The sequence below is a fragment of the Erithacus rubecula genome (genome assembly GCF_903797595.1).
Source record: "Erithacus rubecula genome assembly, contig: scaffold_338_arrow_ctg1, whole genome shotgun sequence".
NCBI classification, from domain to species: Eukaryota; Metazoa; Chordata; class Aves; order Passeriformes; family Muscicapidae; genus Erithacus; species Erithacus rubecula.
The window spans coordinates 93439-114999 of NW_027635993.1; the positions used below are offsets into that span (position 1 = coordinate 93439).

The 21561-nt window shown below is 51.0% G+C and overlaps 1 protein-coding gene across 2 annotated transcripts; it reads left to right on the forward strand.

Moving 5' to 3' along the window:
• Positions 1-4122: 4122 nt before the first annotated feature.
• On the forward strand, positions 4123-9356 carry LOC306816024 (maestro heat-like repeat-containing protein family member 6). Of its 2 annotated transcripts, XM_079332523.1 has the most exons (15): positions 4123-4293; positions 4543-4607; positions 4722-5051; positions 5233-5381; positions 5626-5773; positions 5982-6163; positions 6246-6383; positions 6647-6761; positions 6933-7070; positions 7303-7479; positions 7606-7761; positions 7921-8022; positions 8359-8461; positions 8737-8793; positions 9108-9356. In XM_079332523.1, the coding sequence occupies exons 1-15, from the start codon at positions 4176-4178 to the stop codon at positions 9320-9322; spliced, it is 2193 nt and encodes a 730-aa protein (XP_079188649.1). In that variant the 5' UTR covers positions 4123-4175; the 3' UTR covers positions 9323-9356. The 2 variants fall into 2 exon arrangements, with proteins under 2 accessions (XP_079188649.1, XP_079188650.1); XM_079332524.1 differs by lacking the exon at positions 8737-8793 and having other exon boundaries at positions 4124-4293.
• The last annotated feature ends 12205 nt before the right edge of the window (positions 9357-21561 follow it).

The following is a 21561-nucleotide window of genomic DNA, read 5'->3' on the forward strand; positions in this document are numbered from 1 at the left end:
TATGGGTCTATTGAGCTAGGAACATCTCTCCCTTATGTTGTTAATTTAAATTTACTGGTGACATTTGTATTTTTGCAGCTTGATCTACTTGTTCCATGTTTTAGTGTTCTTTATTAGCGTGACTACCTGATGGACTTTTACAGAGAGTTTGTCTGAGTGGCAATGGTTTTGCACTCATCAGCAGCCTCAATTGCTTTTCCTTTATGTTGCTAGCTGGCCTTTTTTCTAGCTAACTGCACTGAGCATTGGTTACTATTCATGATTCAGTATAAATGTGGAGCTGTGGCCAGTTCTCTCTTTCAGCAGTGTCCAGGGCCAGCTGAATGGCTTTGAGTTCAACAAGTGCACTTGATTCACCTTCTCCTTCAGTAGCTTGTGTGACTCGTCGTGTGGGGCTCCCTGCGGCCACTTTCCACTTCTGGTTCATCTCAACCATGAGACAGAAACTGTCAGTGACAAGAGCACAGCGTGTTTCTTGTGCTGGTAGTTGGTTGTATGGTGGAGCTTTTTAGCCTGGGTTACTTGTTTCTGCTCCTTTTTGTTAGTGAGTCAAAAGTTTTTATCTTGTGTCTGGTTTGTACTGTTTTTAAAATTTCAGGGTGATTTGTGTTTCTAATCCAGCCATGCTGTGTGATGAGAGCAATCCATGGGCTCCATGTGGTGTGGGTGGTGTGGTGGGTAGAGGAGCCTTTTCTTTAAACATCCACCCCAGCATGGGCAGTCAGGGTGCCAGGAGGAGTTGTGTTTTTGTGATAATTTCTTTTCAGGTGCCTTGAACTTTCATATCATAGGTGGATAAGAGTTTTTATTTTTGTGAGTGTATTTTGCTTCAGACTTTCTGTAACTTTTACTCTAAAATTCTGGTGCTCAGCCTCGAGTCTCCCCAGCACCTTCTGCTAAAGGCTCCAGGACAAGCCATTGTTCTTGGCTGCAGAATAAAGCACATTCCTCACCTTTGGTCCCCTCCTGACTGGGCCAAGGGCACTGCATGAGTGATTTTCTGCTTGGTCTGGGTGAAGGTTTTTTGCTGTTCAGGGCCACAGCTGGAATTGTTCTTCTTAGGGTGAGCAGGCAGAGAGGGCTCACAATGTGGCTGCACTCAGGAATGCATTCTCTAAAAGCCTATGGCCCCTAGGAAAGCTTGTGTTTCCTTCTTGCTGCTTGGTGGAGACACTGTGATGATCTCATTGATCATTTCAGTGGGGATCTGGCTCTGTCCATCTTGCCACTCTACTCCCAGGAGCTGGATCTCTCAGGCAGGTCCCTTGACTTTGCTCTTCTCGATGGCGAAACCTCCTTCCAGCAGAATCTGGATGATCCTCTCTCCTTTCTCAAATACTTTTATTGTCGTGTTCCTGCACACAATGATGTCATTGATGTATTGCAGATGTTTTGGAGCTTTACCCTTTTCCAGTGCAGCCTGGATCAGCCCATGGCAGATGGTGAGGCTGTGTTTCCACCCCTGGGGCAGTCGGTTCCAGGTGTGCTGCACGTGCCCTCAGGTGAAAGCAAACTGAGGGCTGCACTCTGCTGCCAAAGGAATGGAGAAAAATGCATTGGCAATGTCAATGGTGCCACTTTGCTGCCTTGGGCTCCAGCTCCTCCTGGAGATCCAGCGTGTCCGGCACGGCAGCGCTCAGCACTGGAGAATCAACGACTGGGAGAGAGAGGGGGTCTACTGACTGCTGATCAGAATCCAAATTTACTCTCAGCTACATGTGCTTATATACCATTTTTAGGAAAGCTGGTAATTTTTTACCACATTTATTGGGTAAACATCACACTGAGAAGCTTACACATTTTGCAGCATTTCTGTTTGATTCATTCTTCTTTCCTGTCGCCAGTCTTGATCCAATCCTCATGGAGTCTTCAAAGCTCTGTTTGCTCTTGCCAGCGCATCTTGGTTATCAAGCTGCTTATGCTGATTAAATCCACAGTACTCTGTCTTAGCTCCCACAGTGGAGTGACTTCATTCAAGGCACAATAGCCTACAGTCAATTTCTATTGTCTGTCAGACTTTCCCACAGGCAAACTGGGGCTGTTGAAGGGTCAGTGGGTTTTACTGAGCACCCTTTGACTTTTTAGCCAAAATTTTATGGGTGGGGATAATGGCATCTTGATTCATGTGATGCTGCTGGCTGTGTGCTGTTGAGGTGTGTCCTGGGTTGACTTTGCAACGCTTTGTATCCCCAAATTGTGTGCTGTCCATTCTTGTAAGGTTTTTTTTGGCTAGTAACTTGCCAGCGCCCTCCCCCATTTGCTGCTGCCACTGGCTGGGGGCTGAGGCGCTCCTCCCCACTGGCCCTTCCCCCTCACGCACTTGCTTTCGCTGCTTTTGCTGGCTTGGTAGCTGCTGCTCACTTGGCTTGCCCCCCCCCCCCCACCCCCTTTTTGCTGCTTTTTGCATTTTTTTTTCTTCTTTGCTAGGAAATACCACTTGAACCCGACTTGGACTCCACCCAATCTGAAACACCAAGAATGTCCCAGACTCTGTCGTGGCAAGACATTCGCGTTTCTGCCCTCCTCGACTTCGGAGACGCAGACGGGTGACAAATTTCTTTGCCATCCATGGCTGTTTTTCCTGGTGTTGGGGCGCATTTCTTTTTTGTGTGTTTGATAAATAAATAAGTTTTTTCCACTTTTCCCTTGGAGGAAGATCTTCCAGAACCGGTAGTGGGAGGGGGAGGAATTCTTGGGGTTTGTTTCTGACAGGGCTCCTTTGCGAGAGTTTTTCCCCTAATTTTGTCCCAAACCAGGACAGCCTAGCAGCCTGAGCTTGCCACCGGGTAAGGCCTGGGAGCAGATCCTCCTGAGGGCCAGGTCACAGCACCTGCAGGGAACCAGGGTGTCTGCTGGAGGCTGGGAAAGCTCTGCAGAGGAATGGGGACAGCTGGGGGTTCTGTTGTGCTGTTGGGGGCTTCTGTGCAGCTGTTTTAGGGGGGTTGGTGTTGGTGGGCGTGGTGGAGAAGGAGTTGCCTGGTAGATGAGAGGTTTAGGCTGGAAGTTGAGTCAGCTTGAATGCAGCATCTCTGGTTTGGCACAGCCTTGCTTACAAAGGGCAGAAGGAATAGCTGTGATTTTTTCTATTAGTGCTCCTGATTCTCCCCCAGGGAAGAAGAGGGGAGAGCTGTACTTTATAAGCCACTTAACTATCTGTAGCAGAAGGAGGATTAGCCATTTTGCAACCTACTCATTGGTTTGGGCTAACATAGTAACATTTAGTGGACTTTGCTTCCTTGCGATCTTTTATTCCTTCACAGAATTAAGATATTATCATCTCTTCCTTGAAAACCATTTGCAGACCAAAGAAAGACCTTTTTTTTGCCTCTGTGTAGTGTTGTTTTGGAAAGTGACTCCCAAGGTATGATGTTAAGGCAAACAGTTGCTGCTTTGAGATGGGAAGCAAACTTCCAAATCCATCACATTCTCAGGCCATGCCAATGAATTTGGGAAGTTTGCAGCTTTTTGGAACTACTTGAGTTGAGCAACTGGGAAGTAAAGCTTTCCTGGATTGAGGATACTTAAATGTCATGAGCCTGCAGAGCAGGACAGCTCAGTTTGCTTATGCTCTGAGCCACTCCTAACGTTCCTGTTGCGCTGTCTTAGATATTTGGGCCAAGGGATTCCTTCCAACCTGGGCCACATTGGGAGGGCTCAGGGCGTCCCCAGAGCAGGTGGCCGTGTGTGCAAGGGCCCTTTGTGACACGCGCAGCATGGTCAACGGTGCCCAAGGATCCTTTGTGACGTGTGGTGACTCAGGAGCCGGCGGCGACTGGTCGACGCCACAGTGCTCGGAGCCCGCGCCAGGACAGGACGCGCCGGAGCAGTGCCGTGAGGAGCCCCCGCACAGCATACTCGCTCGTGCCTGACCCGGAGCACTTCCGAGGTGTTATTCCTGCAGGTGACCTCGTGGCAAGACTGTGGGACTTCATGTCCTGTGGCCTTCCCGAGGATTTTCTTTTGCAGGTGCACTCGTGGGACTTGGTGACCTGAATCGTTTACGAGGAGTCTCCTGTCCTTGTGGCAGGAGCTCTCAGAGTGCAGGACTTGCTGTCCTGCAGCCTTCCTGAGGCTTCTTTGTCGTGGGTGTCTTTAAGGCACAACTGCACGACTTGTTGCCTCTCAGCTTTCCTCAAACATCTCTCTGCTAGGTGCCCTCGAGGACAGACTCTGCCATGGCGGGCAGATTTCTCGGCCTATTCAAGGTGTTCAGAGGAAAAAAAAAGAAAAGCCCTGGAGTTTCCCCAGCACAACAGCCTAAAGAACTGGACCTATTTCATCCAATGCAAGACGGTGAGTGGCACAGCTGGGCCACAGGGCTGATGGCTGCTGCCAGCTTGGTCCCATCCCATCCCATCCCATCCCAACCCATCCCACTGTGTACATGGCCAGGGACAGGATGGAAGAGGGGCCGGGCAGACACACCACAGCGGCCATGCTCCATCCTCTGGGGCTGTCCCTGCCTGGGGAGCGCAGGGCTGGCCTGTGTTCTCCGGCCTCTCCCGCAGCCCCTCAGCTCTGGCTGCGCTTGCTCTTTGCCAGGTGCAGCCACGGACCGGTCTCAAGAGCAGGGACCCGCCCGTGGCAGCTTCCGCAGGACACTGAAGGTACCTGCAGCCATCCGCACCTGGGCTGGGCCTGCTGTCACTGCTCAGCCCAGCACAGCGCTTGGAGCACTCCATGGAACTTGCCTCTCTTCCCTGTCCCTTGTTCTCCTGCAGATGTTGCGAAAGTTCCTACACATTCGCCGTAGAAAGGGCAGCACCACAGCAACAGAGAGCACAGCCATGCATGACTCCAGGCTGACTGAGCTGCAGGCAGAGCCTAATGTCAGCCCAGATTCGCCTGAGTGCTCAGACGAATCTGGCACAGCAAGGAATGATGACAGGGCAAATGCTGACATGGCAGTGACTGAGGACGTGGCCATCCCAAACGCGGACACTGGAGAGACTCGGGGCATCGCAAATACTGACATCGCTCCCATTGCCACTCTGAGCCAGGAACTCATCCTGGACTATTTCAAGGACCCTTGTGTCTCACCTCAGCAGCACGTAAGCAGCCTGGGGCCAGGGCTCGAGGCCTCACAGGAATGGGTCCCCACTCACGTCACGGTCACTGAGACCCCTCAGTCTTTGAGGCCAGCACAGTGTGGCAGGGAGGGAAGCACTTCTTGGGGGGAACTGGGGAGTTGCTCCCTTGGACAGCGCTCCAAGTCTTCCCCACCCCCTCCAGGTGCCAGCCATGGTGAAAAGCATTCACCAGAGTCTCGAGTCCCACGTCACTGTGGATGCCAGGCTGCGCACTGACATTCGGAGGCTGGCTAGAGAACACCCTGCTGACGTGGTGCTGACCCTCCTGCACTGTGCCCCAACGTGTGACAGGTACGGGACCCACGTGAGAGCTCAGGGCTCACCAGCCTTTAGGGCCACCACCCTGTACAGCCTGTCCAATGGGCTCTGCCAGACAGGCGGAGAGCTCCAGGACCCTCAGGCCCTTCTGCTTCCTGAGCTCTGTTTCCCTCCCTGCCCCTCAGGGCCCCAGGGCTCTGTCACCTGGGCCCCACGGCTCTACAGGCTATGGTATGTGACTGAGACCCCCCCCTGACACAGAGCTCCCATCCCACAGAGCTGCTGCAAGGATGTGGACAACCATAGGCTCGTCAGGACCAGCAGTGGAGAAGGTGTTGCCAATACTGCTCTGTGTGATGGAGGATTGGCCTGTGCACAGCACGTGCACCTCTGATGGGGACAACAAAGACATTTTTGCCCTGGCTGTGAGTTTCTGGAACTGGCCTCTGCTTGCTCCCCAGCCACGTCTCCAGCAGCTCTCCATCCTCTCCGTGCCTCAGGCACTGGCCTGAAACCTGGGCTAGAGACAGACTCAGGGGGCACCAGGCCTGCTGCTCCCCCTGCCTCTCTCCTCGGGCCCTGCCCCACGGATGCCTCGGCACTGAGCGCTGTCTCGGGCTGCTTCTTTTGCAGGCAACTCTGGTCATCTGGCTAATTGTGCCTCAGTGCCCCAAGGCGATGATCCTTTATTCCTCCCACCTCTTTGTGGCTCTGCTCTTCCACGTTGTCATCACCACACAGCAGATGCCAGAGGAAGTCGAGAACTTCTGGAGAGCATGCCAGGAGCAACATAGTCTTCCCAGCAAGCCCAACAGGTCCCAGTTGTCCTGTCCTTGCCATGCGCTTGCAGCCAGCGCCAGTGCTGCCAGTGTGACCTGGACTTTACTCTGCACACAGGTTTGCAGTGCAGGCCATGAAGGCTCTGCTCTTCTGTCTGCAGTATGAGCCTGAGGTGATGGCCATGGAGCGCAAGCGTGGCTGGGACACGCTGCTCTGTGCTGACACCCAGCACTATGCAGCAGGTCTGCTGGCCAGGTGAGACCCCCCATTGCCCCTCTGTCCCCAACATTTGTGCTCTTTTCCCGGGGTGCCCTACACAGTCCCTGTGGTCATGGACCACAGGGCCTTATCACCAACGGACAGCCAAGCAGACTGGAAAAGGCTGGGAGAGGAGGTGCCCAGCAGGGGCAGCCTCCCAGAGTGAGCACATCCCCTCCAGGGACTGAATCTCTGTGAGTCAGCCCTGAGAGAGGTTTGCCTGCCCACCTCAGTGTCTTGGTGCCTTTTCCCCCTGCCAGGGAGATGCGCCGTGTCTCCCTCTCCTTGTGTTCTGGGATTGCACGCCGCCTGCTTGGGCAGCTCAACAGGGAAGAGCTACGCTGGGATCTGCCTTTCCTGGCATTCCTTGTGGAGGTGAGCCTGATGGCCAGTGCTGCCTCGCTGAGCTGCCTCTCAGCTGTCTGCCCTTTCCTAGACACAGCTGCCTGGGACAGTGCCCTTGCCCTGTGCTGCTGTCTGGGCCCAGCCCTGAGCGGTTCCGGGCTCCTGCTGACTGGTCCCCTGTCACTGCCCTGTGCCTTCCAGGTCCTGGAATGCTTGGATTTGACTAAATGTGCTGACAGCATCCTTGAAATCATGTCAAGGCATGTGGAGAGCAAGTGCAGGGAGAGGCGTCGCCTGGCGCTCAGAGCCCTTGTGGTGCTCAGCAAGAGTCCCTCGATGGTGAGAGGGGGGCAGCAGCTGAAGCTGCGCTGGAGAAAGCAGCCCCTCAGGCTGGCTGGGCTTCAGGAGCTGAGGCAGATGCTCCCAGCTCTCCTGCCTCACCTCCCCGAGTTCTTCAGGACCAGCCTTTGGCCTCTGGGCCCTGTGGCAGCTGGGTGGGGTTGTAGTGCCAGGGCAGTGGTGGTGGTGCAGCCATTCATGGCTTCACAGCACAGCCTTGTGTTCCACACAGGCCAGAAAAATGTGTAGCCTCTCTCAAAGCCTTCTGGAGCTGCTGCGTGATACAGAAGGAGAGGTGGTTGGCATGACCCTGCGCGTGTTCACAGATGTGCTTCAGGACAAAGACATCCTGATAACCAGCAGCACTGCCCTGAAGCTGGCCGAGGCACTCCTGGCACTCTTTGACAACGTAAGGCTCTGCGCTCTCAGCTACAGGCACTGGCTGCTGCTCAGAAACATTGTGCCCTGTGGCTTATTTGAGCCATTGTTCAGGAGGCTGGAGTAGCTGGTGCCGAGGCTTTTTCCTTTCCCCCAGGACAACAGCCATGTGCAGCTACTCTCCCTTGGCCTCTTCTGCAAGGTGATGGAATTGGTAGTAGAAGAGGGGAAAAAGCCTCTTAAGTCAACTGTGTGCCAAAGCCTCCCCGCACTTTTATTCCACTGCCATGATGAAAATGGGTGTGTGGCTGAGGTGAGGACTCCTGGGCTGCTGGTGCATTGCTGGCAGGGGGCTCGGCTGCCTCCTGCTCTGGTGCCTGGCGGGCTGCAGCCTCCTGTGGGCCTTGGCACAGGGACGCGGCTCCTGTGCCCTGGGCTGCGGTGCCGTCTCCACATCTCTGCTGCTCTCCAGGCCTCTCGGGAAACGCTGCATTGTGCGACCAAATTCCTGAAGAGGAAGAATCTCGTCCAGCTGGTGAAGACAGAGAAGCTGTGGCAATTCGCCGAGCGCCTGGTAAGGCCGGCCTGGAAGGCCCAGCCTCAGCCGGGAGAGCCCCCTGAGCGCGGCGCTCACTGTGTGCAGCTGCAGCTGTGGCCCTGCCCAGCGCTGCCCGCAGGGGCCGCACGGGCTGTACTCCCGCTCCTGCGGCCCCGAGCCGGGTGCTGATGGAGCCCCGGCCCAGCGGGGCTGCGGGGCGGGCCGGCACCGCGGCTCCCTGGGCAGCAGCCGGCCCTGTGCCCCTGCAGAGCCCGGCCCAGTGGCTGCTGGCCGCGCCTCAGGGCTCTGTGGGCAGCACTGGGCAAAGGGGCAGAGCCCGCCCCGAGCCTTCCCTCCCGCCGCTCTCCGCAGCTGGCAGAGGACAGGAGCCGAGCGGCCGAGCACCTGCGCCAGGCACTGCCGTACCTGGACAGCCCGCAGGAGCCCCTGCGAGAGGCGGCCATCAGGTTCCTGGGTGAGCCTGGGCTCCCTCCCCGCCCCGGCGCAGTTCAGCCCCAGCCCCGGCTGCTGCCCTGGCAGCTTCTGCCATCTGTGCCTGGCACCGTGGAGCCCTGGCTGCCCTCAGGGCTGCTGCCGCCCTCCCGCAGCTGTGCCCTGGGGCGGCAGCGTGCGGCAAGGGCCCGGGCTGAGCCCTGCCGGGCCTCGAGGGCCAGTGGCCGCAGGGCTGGCAGCGCCACGGACAGGGAGCTGTGCCGCTGGGCAGAGCCGTGACGGGCTCTCTGTTCCCAGGGCTCGCCGAGCGCAGCTTGAGGGGGAAGAAGAAAGAGCTGCAGGTGCTCAGTGAGGGTGAGTGAGGGCAGCAGGCTTTTAGCGGGGGCTGCCGGGGGGAGCTGCAATCCCTGGGCAGGGAGCTGCAATCCCTGGCCCGGCTGCAGAGGGCTTCGCTCCCTCTGTGGACAGGGGGTGGCGTGGACGGAGCACAGAGAGATTTCAGGGACATGGGCGGGAGGATTCATGGCCAGGACCTTGCAGCTGATCCCCTTGGCCCCTCCTCTCTTGTGGCCATGGCAACAGCTGTCTGGGATGGCCCTGGCAGCAAGATCTCCCTGGATTCCCACAGATCCAGGCTCTGATTGTGGCTCTGTTCCTCTCTCTTCCAGCCCTTCAAGCCCTGAGAAGAGATGACAGCCCTTCCCAGACAAACACAGGAGATCAAGAGATATTCAGCGGAAGAGCTGCAGAACCATGCTCATCTGCTGCCTCAGAAGAACCAGCATCCCTTCAAGACCTCCAGATGCTGTGGAAGCTGTGGCTACCTTCAGACCAGAAGAAACCAGCTGCAGGTCCAGGCACAACTGATAATTGCCACAGCTGAGCCTGTGGGAAGTTTGCGTGGCTTCAGCAGTTTCCCTGCCATAGATAGGTCCCTCCCTCCAGCCTTCAGACCCTGCCCATCCTGTCTTCTTCCCTCCGGTATTCCTCCCTTTTGGCTGCTCTCTCCGTCCAGCCTTCAGACCCTGCCCATCCTCTCTTCTTCCCTCCGGTATTCCTCCCTTCTGACTGCTCTCTCCGTCCAGCCTTCAGACCCTGCCCATCCTCTCTTCTCTCTGGTATTCCTCCCTTTTAACTGTTCTCTCCTTCCACTCTTCAGACACTGCCCATACTCTCTTCTTCCCTCTAATATTCCTCCCTTTTGGCTGCTCTCTCTGTCCAGCCTTCAGACACTGCCAATCCTGTGTTCTTCTCTCCGGTATTCCTCCCTTTTGACTGCTCTCTCCCTCCATTCCTCAGACTGTGCCCATTCCTTTTGTTCCCCTTAGCTCATCCGTTTGCTTTGCTTTCCATCAATAAAATTTGGCATCTTCACTTTGCCTGCATCTCTGTGGAGCTCAAGCGGTGCAAATCCAGAGCCCTGGGACACACAGGCCCCTCCTGCCATTCTGTTCCGTGCCATGTTCTGTGCAGAGACTCAGAGGAACGAGGGCAGATCAGGTTGGAAAGGTCTCTGTGCTGAAGCTTCAGTTCCACAACACTGTGAACTTCAAGGTCTTGTCTCAAGGCTGATGGCTGCTGCCAGCTTGGCCCCATGGCAAGCACTCTGGATGTGGCAGGGACAGGACGGCAGAGGGGCCGGGCAGACACCCCGCAGCGGCCGTGCTCCATCCTCTGGGGCATCCCGGGGCTTTCCCTGCCTGGGGAGCGCAGGGCTGGCCTGTGTTCTCTGCACATGAACAGTTAATCTTATCCACAGGAAACAAAATCAGCATCCCCGTTTCCAGATGTCAGTTAGGAGGAGGTGTTTGGCACAGCAAAGGCAGCCGGGCTTCTTGGTGGTGGCAGCTTTGGTCTGGCAGAAATCTTGTGCCGTATGGAATTTTAGCTGGCAGAAACCCACTCCTGGCTAAGGCCCCTGAATAGGAATGGTGGCTATTTTCTACAGGACAGTAATCTCACCATGCCAGTTTCCAGATGTCACTTAGGAGAAGGCGTTTGACAGTCCAATGCAGCCATGGTCCGAGTATATGGCAGCTTTGCTCTGGGAGAAATCCCAGGCTTTGAGAAGGCGGTAGCCCAGTCCCAGCTACCGGACCCTGGTGGCTCTTTTGCATGGGAAACCAATCTAACCATCCCAGTTTCCTGATGTCAGTTATGAGGAGGCATTTGGCACTCCAACAGCACCCAGGCTTCTCGGTGGTGGCAGCTTTGGTCTGAGAGAAATCCTGCACCCTATGAAATTTTAGCAGGTGGAAGCCCAGTTACAGTTAGAGGCCCCTGGATATCAACGTTGGCTCTTTTCCATGGGAAACAAAACTCACCATCCCAGTCTCCTGATGTCAGTTGAGAGGAAACATTTTGTGCACCAAAGGCAGCCACTGTCCTAGGAGGTGGCATCTTTACAGGGCACACACCCACAGATTTTTCTCTCTCAAGGCTTCAGAGAGTGCAACATCCTTTTATCCTTAACTCCCGGCCACACTTTGCCCTCTTCCCTTCCCTGTTGGCCAATGTACTCGGAAGATACAGCCTTCCCAACCCGTGTACCCCCATATTCCCCCTTGAATCTAGCATTTCCCCCCGAAGTTCAGAAGTTCATCCTTGTGCAGACTCTTGTCTGGTTCATGAGCCAAGCTGTGTGAGCCCAGTAACAAACCTGCTGCCCAAAGCCAGTAGAAACTTTACAACCCATTTCAAAGACCCTAACAGCCATCCCTTCACCCATGAAGTGATTTGTAAAGACATTAGCACACATCTTTCCTCTCACATTGAGGTTTCCTCTGCTGCTAACAGACTTTTAAAGCCAGCCTTTGGCCTGACCTCTCTGCTGTTGTAGTTCCATGCACAGAGGTTGTTGTCTCTTCCCCCTTCTATGGGCAGGCCGCTGTTCAGCCATCTCCAGGACAGCAGGGCCCCACCCCACAGCACTGTGATGTAGGAAGACAAAAACCATCACTCCAAATGTCCCCCATCCTCCTTCTTCCCAGGCACGTGGCTCTGCCAGTGGGGTTTGCTTCTGGTTGCCACAGGAAAAAAAAAGAGCACTGTGATACTGTGGGGCTCAATGGAACCAAACATCCATTGTGACACTGCAGAGCCTCACAGAACCCAGAGTCCATGGTGACACAACAGGGCCTTGTGGAACCAAGGAGTCCAAAGGCCTAAAACAGATCTTGCATGGCTCTGCCTTGGAAAGAGAAACCTCCTTGGCACACACTTAAGAAGGGTGTCTGTTTGTAATGGGGAAAGTCAGGAGTTTTAGATTGCTTCAAAAAGAGAAAAGGAAGAAAACCCCTGTTTCCCTGAATGCTGCCAGATCTCCAAGCAAAGCAGATCCCAGGTGATTGAGGACAGACAGGATGAGGTTGGGCAATGTGGAGCAAGGTTGTCCACACTAGATCAGACCTCAAGGTAGAGCTTCTCTGAGCAGGCCAGTTCTCCTGAGGAGAGACCCTGGATCAATACCAATCACAGAATGCTGCAATCACCTCTGCTCTGAAGAGAAACAGTAATAAAAGACACTCTTTAAAATAGGAACACTTATTGCTAAGAAGCTCTTTGAAATATTTCTTCATAACTCTAGAACAAAACTTTCCTAATCAACTGCACTGGACCAGAGAGAAAGAAAGGCAGAGCCATGGTTTGTCAGGACTGACTTGATCCCAGTGAGCCCCGTGGTGAATTTGGTGCTGAGCCCTTGAACCTCAGGGCCTGAGAAGAGATTGCACAAACCTTTCCAGAAGCCCCAGCCAGAAGAAAAACCAAAGTGTCTCAAAGCATTAATGGGTCTCACTGAGGCTCCTCATGGACTCCTTGAAGGTGAGAATTGGAGGCCATGACTGCCCAAAAATCTCTCAGAGACTGAGAAAATGTTATAAATAGATATGTTGGATTTTGTCCAATTAATCGAAAGAACAAGGTTAAGTTTAGCAGCAATTTTTTTAATAACAGCAATTGTATATAAATGAATACAATCAAAATATATTAGTTACATAGATTTAAGTAAATACAAAATCTGGCAGTGAGTAATTTAGTGTAATTGAGGTTTGGTGCGAATAAAGCAGAACCAAAACTGACCAGGGTATGGGCAGGGCCCTTCCTCTCACACCGTACCAAACCAATTAAGCTAAAAATCTCACTTACATACTGTTTACTAATACATATTAATACAGAAGCTTCTGGAAAGCTCCTCCTCGTTTCTATTCCCAAAATCCACGTCCCTGTGTTGTGTTGCCATGCGTCACCAGTGGTCGGGGTCTCTCCTCCTTTAGGGGTCTTGTTTCCGATGAAGGCTCTGGGTCTTCCTCAGTGTTCACTGTGTGACCTCGCAGGGAGCGCAGGCGCACTGAGCTTAGGGTTATATAATTAAATATATTGTGTTGGTTTCACGTGCTTGCGGGGAGGGTTGGCTTCCCCTCAGGAAATAAAAAGCTCCGTGTGGTCCAGGAATGAAGGGAGCTGTCCCATCTCCCGGGGCTTCTCCTGTGGGCTGCTGGCACCAGTCAGAGAGCTGATTTGGTGATGGACAGCTGGGGAAACCAATGAGAAGTTATTTCTCTTTCACAAATCACAGTGGCTGAAGCTCTGGTGGGTCTTTCGGCTTCCGCCCTGTGGAGGAGCGGGGGGCTCTGGCCGGGGCCCGGCCCGGCTCCGGGCTCGCTCTGGGCCCAGCCCGACCTGGCCTCCCGGCCCGGCCCCGGCTCTGCAGGGTCTCAGCTCGGCCCCCCTGCCCGGCACCGGTTCTGGGGGAGCCCTTAGCCGGGCCCCGGCTTGGCTCGGCGGGCTGCATGGACCTCCTGGCAGCGGCCCCATGCTTTTCTCTGAATGATCTGGATACAATTTTAACTTCTTTATCCCTGGATAAGATTCTCAATCTCCTGAACCCCCTTTATGAGAAGAAATAAAGCATGGAGTCCAGAGAGGTCAGAGGAATGAAGATAAAGTTCCTGATGGGAAGAGATCAAAAAGATGCACTGATAAGTAGCTGAAAACAATTTTTTGGGGGGGGCTATGAGGGGATTGTGACTTCACTAAAATTCCTTTAAACTGTAAAATATACTTGGGGAGGATGGGTGCTTGAGTTGAAGACTTTCCTTGCCTCGGGAAATTGAACTGTCTGTTTTGGGACTGGAATATGAACACAGGCATTTGATAGAGAAGATGATGAAGAGGATTTTGTTTTTCAGCAGCCTGCCTTTCAAAGTAGTACCCCATGTGTGCATCGTAACCCATAACACGGCTCTGCAAGGGCTGTGGGAATGAGAGGAAAATTCATAGTTCTGCATGTCCCCGGCGAATGCAGACTGTGAAGGTGAAGACATCCCCCTAAGTCTGAAGCAGAAAAAGGAACTTTTCTCTCTTAAGTGAACGGAAATTATTATTTGAGTGGATAACAGACTGAAGTGTTCTCTGTATGTGGTTGGTAAAAAAAGTGGAGTGAAGGGAGGAGGGAATAATCTAGGAATCTTATTCTGAATAATTTTTTCTTGTGTTATTAATACATTTCTTCTTGTACTTTCTTTTTAAATGTTGAGCCTGCATTGTCTTTACTCCTAAATCCTATCTCTAAAGAAAATTAAATATTTAAAATTGGCAAACCCTTTAGTCACACTGTGACAGTCACCCATTGTCAAGAGAGCTCCAAGGCCCCAGCACCCACTAGCTTCTTGTTCTCATAATTCAGTAGTAGTGTACAGGATTTTTGTAGTGGTTATTTGTGGGTCCAAATTCTCATCATTGATACAATTGTATTCTGTTTTAACCACAGGTTTCAAGCTAGGGCAGCAATGTTCCCCACTATTTTTCATCAGAGTTAGTTCTCTTTGAAGATATAATTGATTAGTTTCTTTCTCTTCTGTTTCTTTTGGTAAATCAGTGTGTTTTAAAGTGTTGGTGTGTTCTTGTCTTAGGGCAGCTCTTAAAGAATGAATCTCATCTCTCAAAGCATGATTCTCATTCCTTTTTTCATCTCATTGTTCTTGCAAAATTTCCACTAAATTCTGTAGGGAGTCAATAATTGTTCTTTCTTCACTTCTTGGCATAAAGCGAGTTTCTACCGCTGCTGTAAGACGGGCCCCCAAAACTGAGCAGAGAATGGTCTTATTTCTGCCCAGTTTGAATTTTGTTTCATGTTGCAAAGAATGTATCCTATCAATCACATTTCATAATTAAACTAGTTACAGTGCGCCCAATCTTCTCCCCCTTGGGAGGGTCTGGCATTATACTTAGCTAGCAAAGCGAAAAATGCAGCTTTATCTTTTGCATTATGATTTTCAGTCATTTTGAAAGAAGGAAAGTAAAGCCACTCAAGGGAGATCAGCACTTAGTTACACACACAGCTCTTTTCATCCTTTTCCACTCAGGTTTCCTACCCTTTTCTTCCCTCCCACTTCTCTCCTACTTCCACTCACGTTTCTCACACTTGGCACCTCATATTTTCTTTTCCCCCCTCACATTTTTTTACCCTCTGGTTCCTTTCAGTGACTGTTTCTCTTCAGTAGTTGATGGGCTTCTTTTCCTATATTCCTGCAATCCCCTCTTCAAAATAATGGGTGCCAGAGCTGTGGCCCAAGATGCCCTTGCTTGTGCATCTGCTGAACACAAAGTCTGTGCTCAACTTGAAGAACCTCATTAAAAACAACCTAAACCACAATGGACTTCCTGCTGCAGTTTTGGTTTGTACTTCAATTTTACAGAGTCTTCATAGTGTTCTAAATAGTAGGTATCTGAGGGATTCACATTCCAGGCGAGCACCCACGGCACAGTCGGCTTCAAGCAGATCCCATCTCCATCTTCATCACCTCACAGTCACTGTCACTGCAGCATGGAGGAAACAGGCTGTGATGCCTCTTTATGCTCACTGAAATCCACCTGCACGGGAAATGCTTTAGGCCGTTTTCTGGGGAAAAAGAAAAAAAAGGAGAGAAAAATCCCAACCAAACTGAAAAAAAAAAAGGGTTTATTTTAAAATCTTTAAACTCTGGAGTTTCTTCCTATTTTCACCTATTTGAATTGCCTTGACATCAAAATACTGCCAGCCAACATTACAAACTGCCTGGTGTATGTTTGTGTGCACAGACCAAAGGTGTCACACTGTGTCTGTCCCCGGGTGTCTGTTCATGTCCATTTAAAGAGAGGGCTGAGAGGGGGGCTCTGCCCGCCCTGCGCTGCTTCGGGGCCGAGGCTGGGCCAGCAGGAGCTGCAGAGCTCACTGGAGGGACACCCTCAGCCCCGGCCGCCATCTTGTGTGTGGCTGCCTCACCCCGGCCGCCATCTTGTGTGTGGCTGCCTCAGCCCTGGCCTCAATTTTGTGCCTCCACCACGTCCAGCTCTGAAGGGAATGGGTTGCTCTTTTGCCAGCAGTCAGGGTCAGCACTAAGGGACCCACAGCAATTTACAGAATAAGTGTCATTTACTGAAGTGAATGCAGCAAAGCAATACAAAAGGATAACCTGTGCAATGCACTGCATTATTACTACAAAAATGGCCTGTAGGGACTAAGAAAGATACAACACCAATTACCCAAATACTTGGCCATTGTCCAGACACATCACCTGGGGACCCCCTGTCACAGCAAAGGACTGGAGAGGCACTGCCAGAAAATGGAAATTCCTTTGTAATTTGCCAACCCAGAGGCAAAGCCATCAACTTTGCTGTGAGAGGGCCCAGATTTTACACCCTTGAATAAACAAGCCACCATAACTTCGAGTGTGGGAACATCTGGTTTCATTCTCCTCTAATCCAGGGCTCAGGGAGGTACTAAGAGAGTTTACTTTCACCATATAACTTCAAACACAACCAGATAGAGATATCTAGTTCTGTGGCCTTGTCCGGTTTCTAAATGTAGAAAGGTAAATGCCTCTTTCACTAAAAGCAGATTCATACATATACTGGTAATGATCATGCATATTTTGTTAATGAGTGCATATAAATATAATATTTGGTTGGAAGGTTTATCTGGAAGTCAGCTTTGGCTCAGGGCTTGTTGTTGAGGCCTTAGTACTTCCCTGGAATTGTCCTTTCCCAGGCAGTGATCCTGTCCCCTCAGCTGCAATGGAATCCTCAGCTGTTCCCACAGGGATTGCTCAGGCTCAGCTTGTGCTGAGTTCCTTGTGAGTGGAGTCATCAGTATCTTGGACAAGCAGATTCTCTGTCACAGTGTCCAAAAGTTTTCCCTGGGATCCACCAGGGTAAGAGGAAAGCTCTCTGAAGCTGTGACATGGGAATTGTCCTGCTGGGTGGCCGTGGCTGTGAGTCTGAAGCACAGCAGCTCTCTGGCCGTGTGGTGCTGCTGGCAGAGCTGGCTGCTGCCCACTCAAGGCTCAGGCAGGCACTGAGCTGCCTTGCTGCGCTGCCAAAACCATCTCAGTGCTCGGGGGCACCTCCCGCCCCTGGTCCCAGTGGGTCCCGCTGGCAGTGTCAGAGCAGTGGCTCATCGGGGTCGGTGCTGCCCCTGCTCTCCACTCGCCCTGGCCCCGGCAGTGCTGGCCCTGCTGCCATGCACACACAGGGAATGGGAACTGCTGCCTGATGCTTTTGGAGCTGTGCCACTCCTGCTGCTGCTGCTGCAGCTGAAGGCACCTTGAATGGACTAGTGGGACTGTGGGCTGTATTGGCCTGTGATAGCAAGGTCATGAAGGTAGAGGTGCAGATGGTCCTGTCAGTCCTTTATCTGTTTGTTTCTGGAACTCAAAGAATCCCTCTTGATCCTGTGAGGCACTGAGTTTTCAAAGAAATTGTTCCTTTGTTGTTGTTATTTTCCCTTTGGGCAGCATCCATATTTCAAGCCAGCTGATCCTCTCTCCAGACTGGCATCTCTGATCCCTGCAGTGAATCCATGGAGGCAGTTCAAGAGGTGGTGATGATCATTGCAGGATGACACTCTAGTTCAAGCTCTGAGTGGGTCTCAGAATAAAAACTGTATCAAACCTCAACTCCATTGGGAGGTTCCCTTCCTTGTAGTCCTGTGAATAAATGCTACATTGCCTTTGAGCATTTTTTTTCAAATGGAAAGTTCCATTAATAGTGGTTTTGATATGATTAGGAATGGGGAAGTATCTCCTTCTGATGCCCAAATAGTTTTTGCTATTTTTTCCCTTCATATGTATTCATAGATTTGTACACTACTGTTGTATGGTTACATAGTTTCGGGGTAACTTCAGTACTTTTCCTCTCCTGATAGGCAGAAGGACAAAACACATCCCAAAGGCTCCTATACTATGTTAGCTCCTCTGTGAACCAGGGTTAAAACATGTTCTCAAGGTACTTTCTCATAAAGTAGGTATAGCCTGTACAGCTAGTACAGCTAGTAGCAAGAAAGAGGGGCTCCAAAAGAGGTGGAAAGAAATGGAGGAAATTTCCTCATTATTGTGCTTCTCCTTGGGAATTCTTGTCAATCATGCTAATTTTCCAGACTTATAAAAGCACTTTCACCCTATGTGGGGTTGTCATTTTTCCATATCTGCCCCTGGAGTTTTCCAGTTAGAGGCCAGAATTTATATTACCTCCTCTATTAATATTGACTCAAAAGTGTGTTCTTTTATGTTTTAATGTTTCTCAATAACAAGATGTCACAGACTGACCAGCCAACAGCAGGATCGACCCAGCTGGGGAATTTCTCCTGCTTTGTGACTCAGGAGAACTTCCCAGCCTATTTTGTTTTTGCTGTAGGGAAGCTTGGGCTGCTTTGCATAAATTCACAGGATCGACCAGTGCTGGGAGGGCTGCACCTTGCTGCCCTAGTGAGAGGTGTTAAGCTGCACCTTCCCCTTGGAGGCAGCCAAGTACAGCACTTTTGTGCAGAAACACTTAATCAGCCCTGGTTTGCAGAGCTGCAGCAACTGGGGTTGCCGGAGTGCCCCTTCCTGCATTGGAAATGAGCTGAGTCAGTCATGGGACAGGGCAGGGCATGCCCAGGTGTGCCCATTGGGAATTCCATCTGTCCTGGGTGTGTCCATCTGGCTCCTCAGTGACATCTCACCCAGCCTGGAACATGGAACTCCCCGTTTCCAAGGACACATGGCCATTGTCACCAGCACACGGCAGGATCGGTCAGACCCTTCCGCGGCTGCAGCGAGAGCGGAGGTGCCAGAGCCTTTAGCGAGTGCTGATCCACACTGGTTGGAGCTCACACCTGCTGCTCAAGAGGCTGATCCACACCTGAGTGGAGGTAAATATTTACAGTTCTGTGCAGAAAGGGGGGGCTAATGATCAATTCACAAAGCCAGCACCACAAGTACCTGAACATTTTACTATTTATTCATTTTAGCCAGCAAAGCTATTCATGTTAATTGACTGTAGGTTACGGTATTCTCTTCATAATCAGCATTCTGTCTGCTGTTGGGTACAGATCTTCTTGCTTCTCATGCTAATTACTCTGCATGCTCAGTCTCTCTCTTCTACTTAGAGAAAAATTTCTTGAGTTGGTGGCTATGGTCTGCCCCTGCTGGAATGACATTTTACCCAACAGAGCTGATTCAACACTGTTGCTGCATTGGCTTTATTCATTTGGGTCTTGTCTTTGGGGTTTTTCCAAATGTCCTTGTGCAATTCTGAATTCTTTGTGTCCACCATCCGAGGTGCATTCACCTTCCCAAACCTTGCTAAGCTCCCCTAGGTCTGAGGCCACTGAAGCCTATCAAGCCCTACACATGAATAAGGCAATTCAGCCAACAAGTAACCTGCCTTTCCAAGGCCAGGCCATCGCTTGGAGCTTGTTGGCTGCTTCTTGTTTCATGGAGAAAATGTCTCTTTCTGTAAATGAGCCTTGAAAGCCAGAAAGGCCAAACAACAAAGAGCACATATTTTCCTAGCACATATTGCCCATGTTGCAGATGTTGCTGCAGGATCAGTGTGTGTGTGGCAGCGGATCAGCCGAGGCAGGGCGGGATGGCGGAGCTGCGGGCCTGGGCACGATCCACTGTGCTCCGCTGGGCCCAGCCCGCACTGCATCCCACAGAGCCCCCACGGCCGCTGCCATGCCCCTCAGGGGGACCCAGAGGGGCAGCACCAGCAGCTGAGGGGCTGTGCCGGGCTCTGGGGTCGACTCTGGGTCAGGGCTTGGCCATGGTGCTGGTGCCAGGTGCTGCTGACCCTGCGGGACCAGCTGGGCAGGGCTGGGCCCCACTGGTGCCCCACGGCCCCTTTGAGGCAGCCCCGGGGGAAGCGACTCCCAGGGATGACACTGAGGAGCTGCCAGTGCAAGGGGGAGATTCCCCCTGCTCTGACACCACTCAATTCATGCTCTGGGAATGGCTCTTGCTCAAAATGAGTGCACTCCTCATTGCTCCATATTTAGACCAGGGTCACCAAGAATGTAAGGATAAATGAAATCCAGGAGCAGTTATTTTTTTAGTATTGGAAGTAGACATTATTTTTTTGCCAGCTCTGGTGCATAGGGGAGAGCTCCAGCCACATACACGCCACTTTCTAAGCATTTACACTTACTGATATATTTTCAGCAAACAGAAATTCCTGTCCATTGGTTCTAAATGATACACACTCCTCATTTACTACTTATTGTTCTCTCTTGTATTGGATGTTGATTTCTCCCTTCTCATGCAAATTAGTCCCTTTTTTTCAGTCTGTTTTTAGTTTTTTTCCCCACAATAGTTCTTTTGACCTGTGAGGCTGAAATGTCTTTATTAGTTTCTTCTTTATGTTCTGGCCATTCCAATGTGTTCTTGGAGGGCCTGAAGTTTAGATTCAAGGTATCCAGATTTTGAAGCCTTCAGGCTTTGTTTATCGAATGTTATCAGGGTTAGTTTAGAAAAATGAAAACTTTGGGGATCTAACCATCCAACTCTGACAATAGATTGCCAAAAGACACCTAGCTACTTGCTTTGTAAGGCAGAAAATTACAATGGTTAAGATGAACACACTGTCTATGATTAATTAAACAATTAATTGCAAAGTTATTTAAATTCAGTAACCAGGAGAAAATGTAGGCTAAACAAGCAATGAGAAGCTGCATAATAATCCAAGTTGATGTGTTTGGCACCTTACGTGATTTGTTCCCATTCTTTTATAAATGCACGGATGCTCTTAGAGCAAACTCATTCATGAAGCTGACATAAAAGGATGCAAAGTTCAGGTGACTCCCAGTTCCCCTTCATGCCCAGTCCCTGTCCTAAGCTCTGCCACTGCTGATGACTGAAACAGAAACATTAGTGGAATTGTGCTGAGGCAGCACTTCGTGCAAATGACACTCTCACAAGCACAAGTCACAAGTGACATTCTCACAAGCAAAATATTGAGGGATTTCTAGAAGACTGTTGAATATTTCTTTTGCCATCTTTGCAAGTGAATACTTCAATTGCATTAAAAGTTCAGGCAAATTTCAGATGAATACCTTTTTAGCTTCCCTGCCAGCCAATTTTGTTTTCAGAATGAAGCAGTTGGATGGCAGTAGGTTGTTTTTGTTAAAAAGTATGCTTATGCCAGTAGACATTGTAGCGATGTTTGAGCTCCAAGGTGGCACATTCTAGACTAAATAATGAGTTCAGGACACAATCCAAATTTTGTTACATCTGAGTAACCTGGGGTAAACTGTTTCCATTTCACACCTATGCAAACAATTGCATCTAGAGCTGAGGAAAACACAAAGGGTTTTGGTGCCTGTTCGAGTCAAAATTCACATTTGCAGTTGAAATTCTTCTTGGAGCTCACTCCAGCATGTGCTTCCTTAGTAGCAGATAAATCCCAGCCTGGAGTGCTGCCCAAACCTTGTGATCTTTTTTGGGAATCCACTCTCACCTGCGTTGTCAGCTGAGCTCTGGCCAATTCAGTTGTACTCAGGCATTGGATTTCAAGGGAAGCCCTTGCCTATAAATTCCAGCAATTGGGAAAGGATGGCTTTCTCCTTGAACTCTTGGCTGCATTGGAGGCTCAGTGATGGTCACTCACTGAAAGTCAGCTCTTGCTCTGCCTTAGCTTAGTGCAGAGCATTTTAAGGTGACAGTGTTGTGTCTTTTTGAGAGACAAAACTAAACCACAAATTTCTCATTAGGGATGTGCTGTTTCACATGTGAATGATGATTTCTGTGATTCTTGGTGAGAGTTTGCATAGATCCTAAGGGAATACTTCACATTCAGCAATTGGTATTGAAGAGTGGCAGTAGT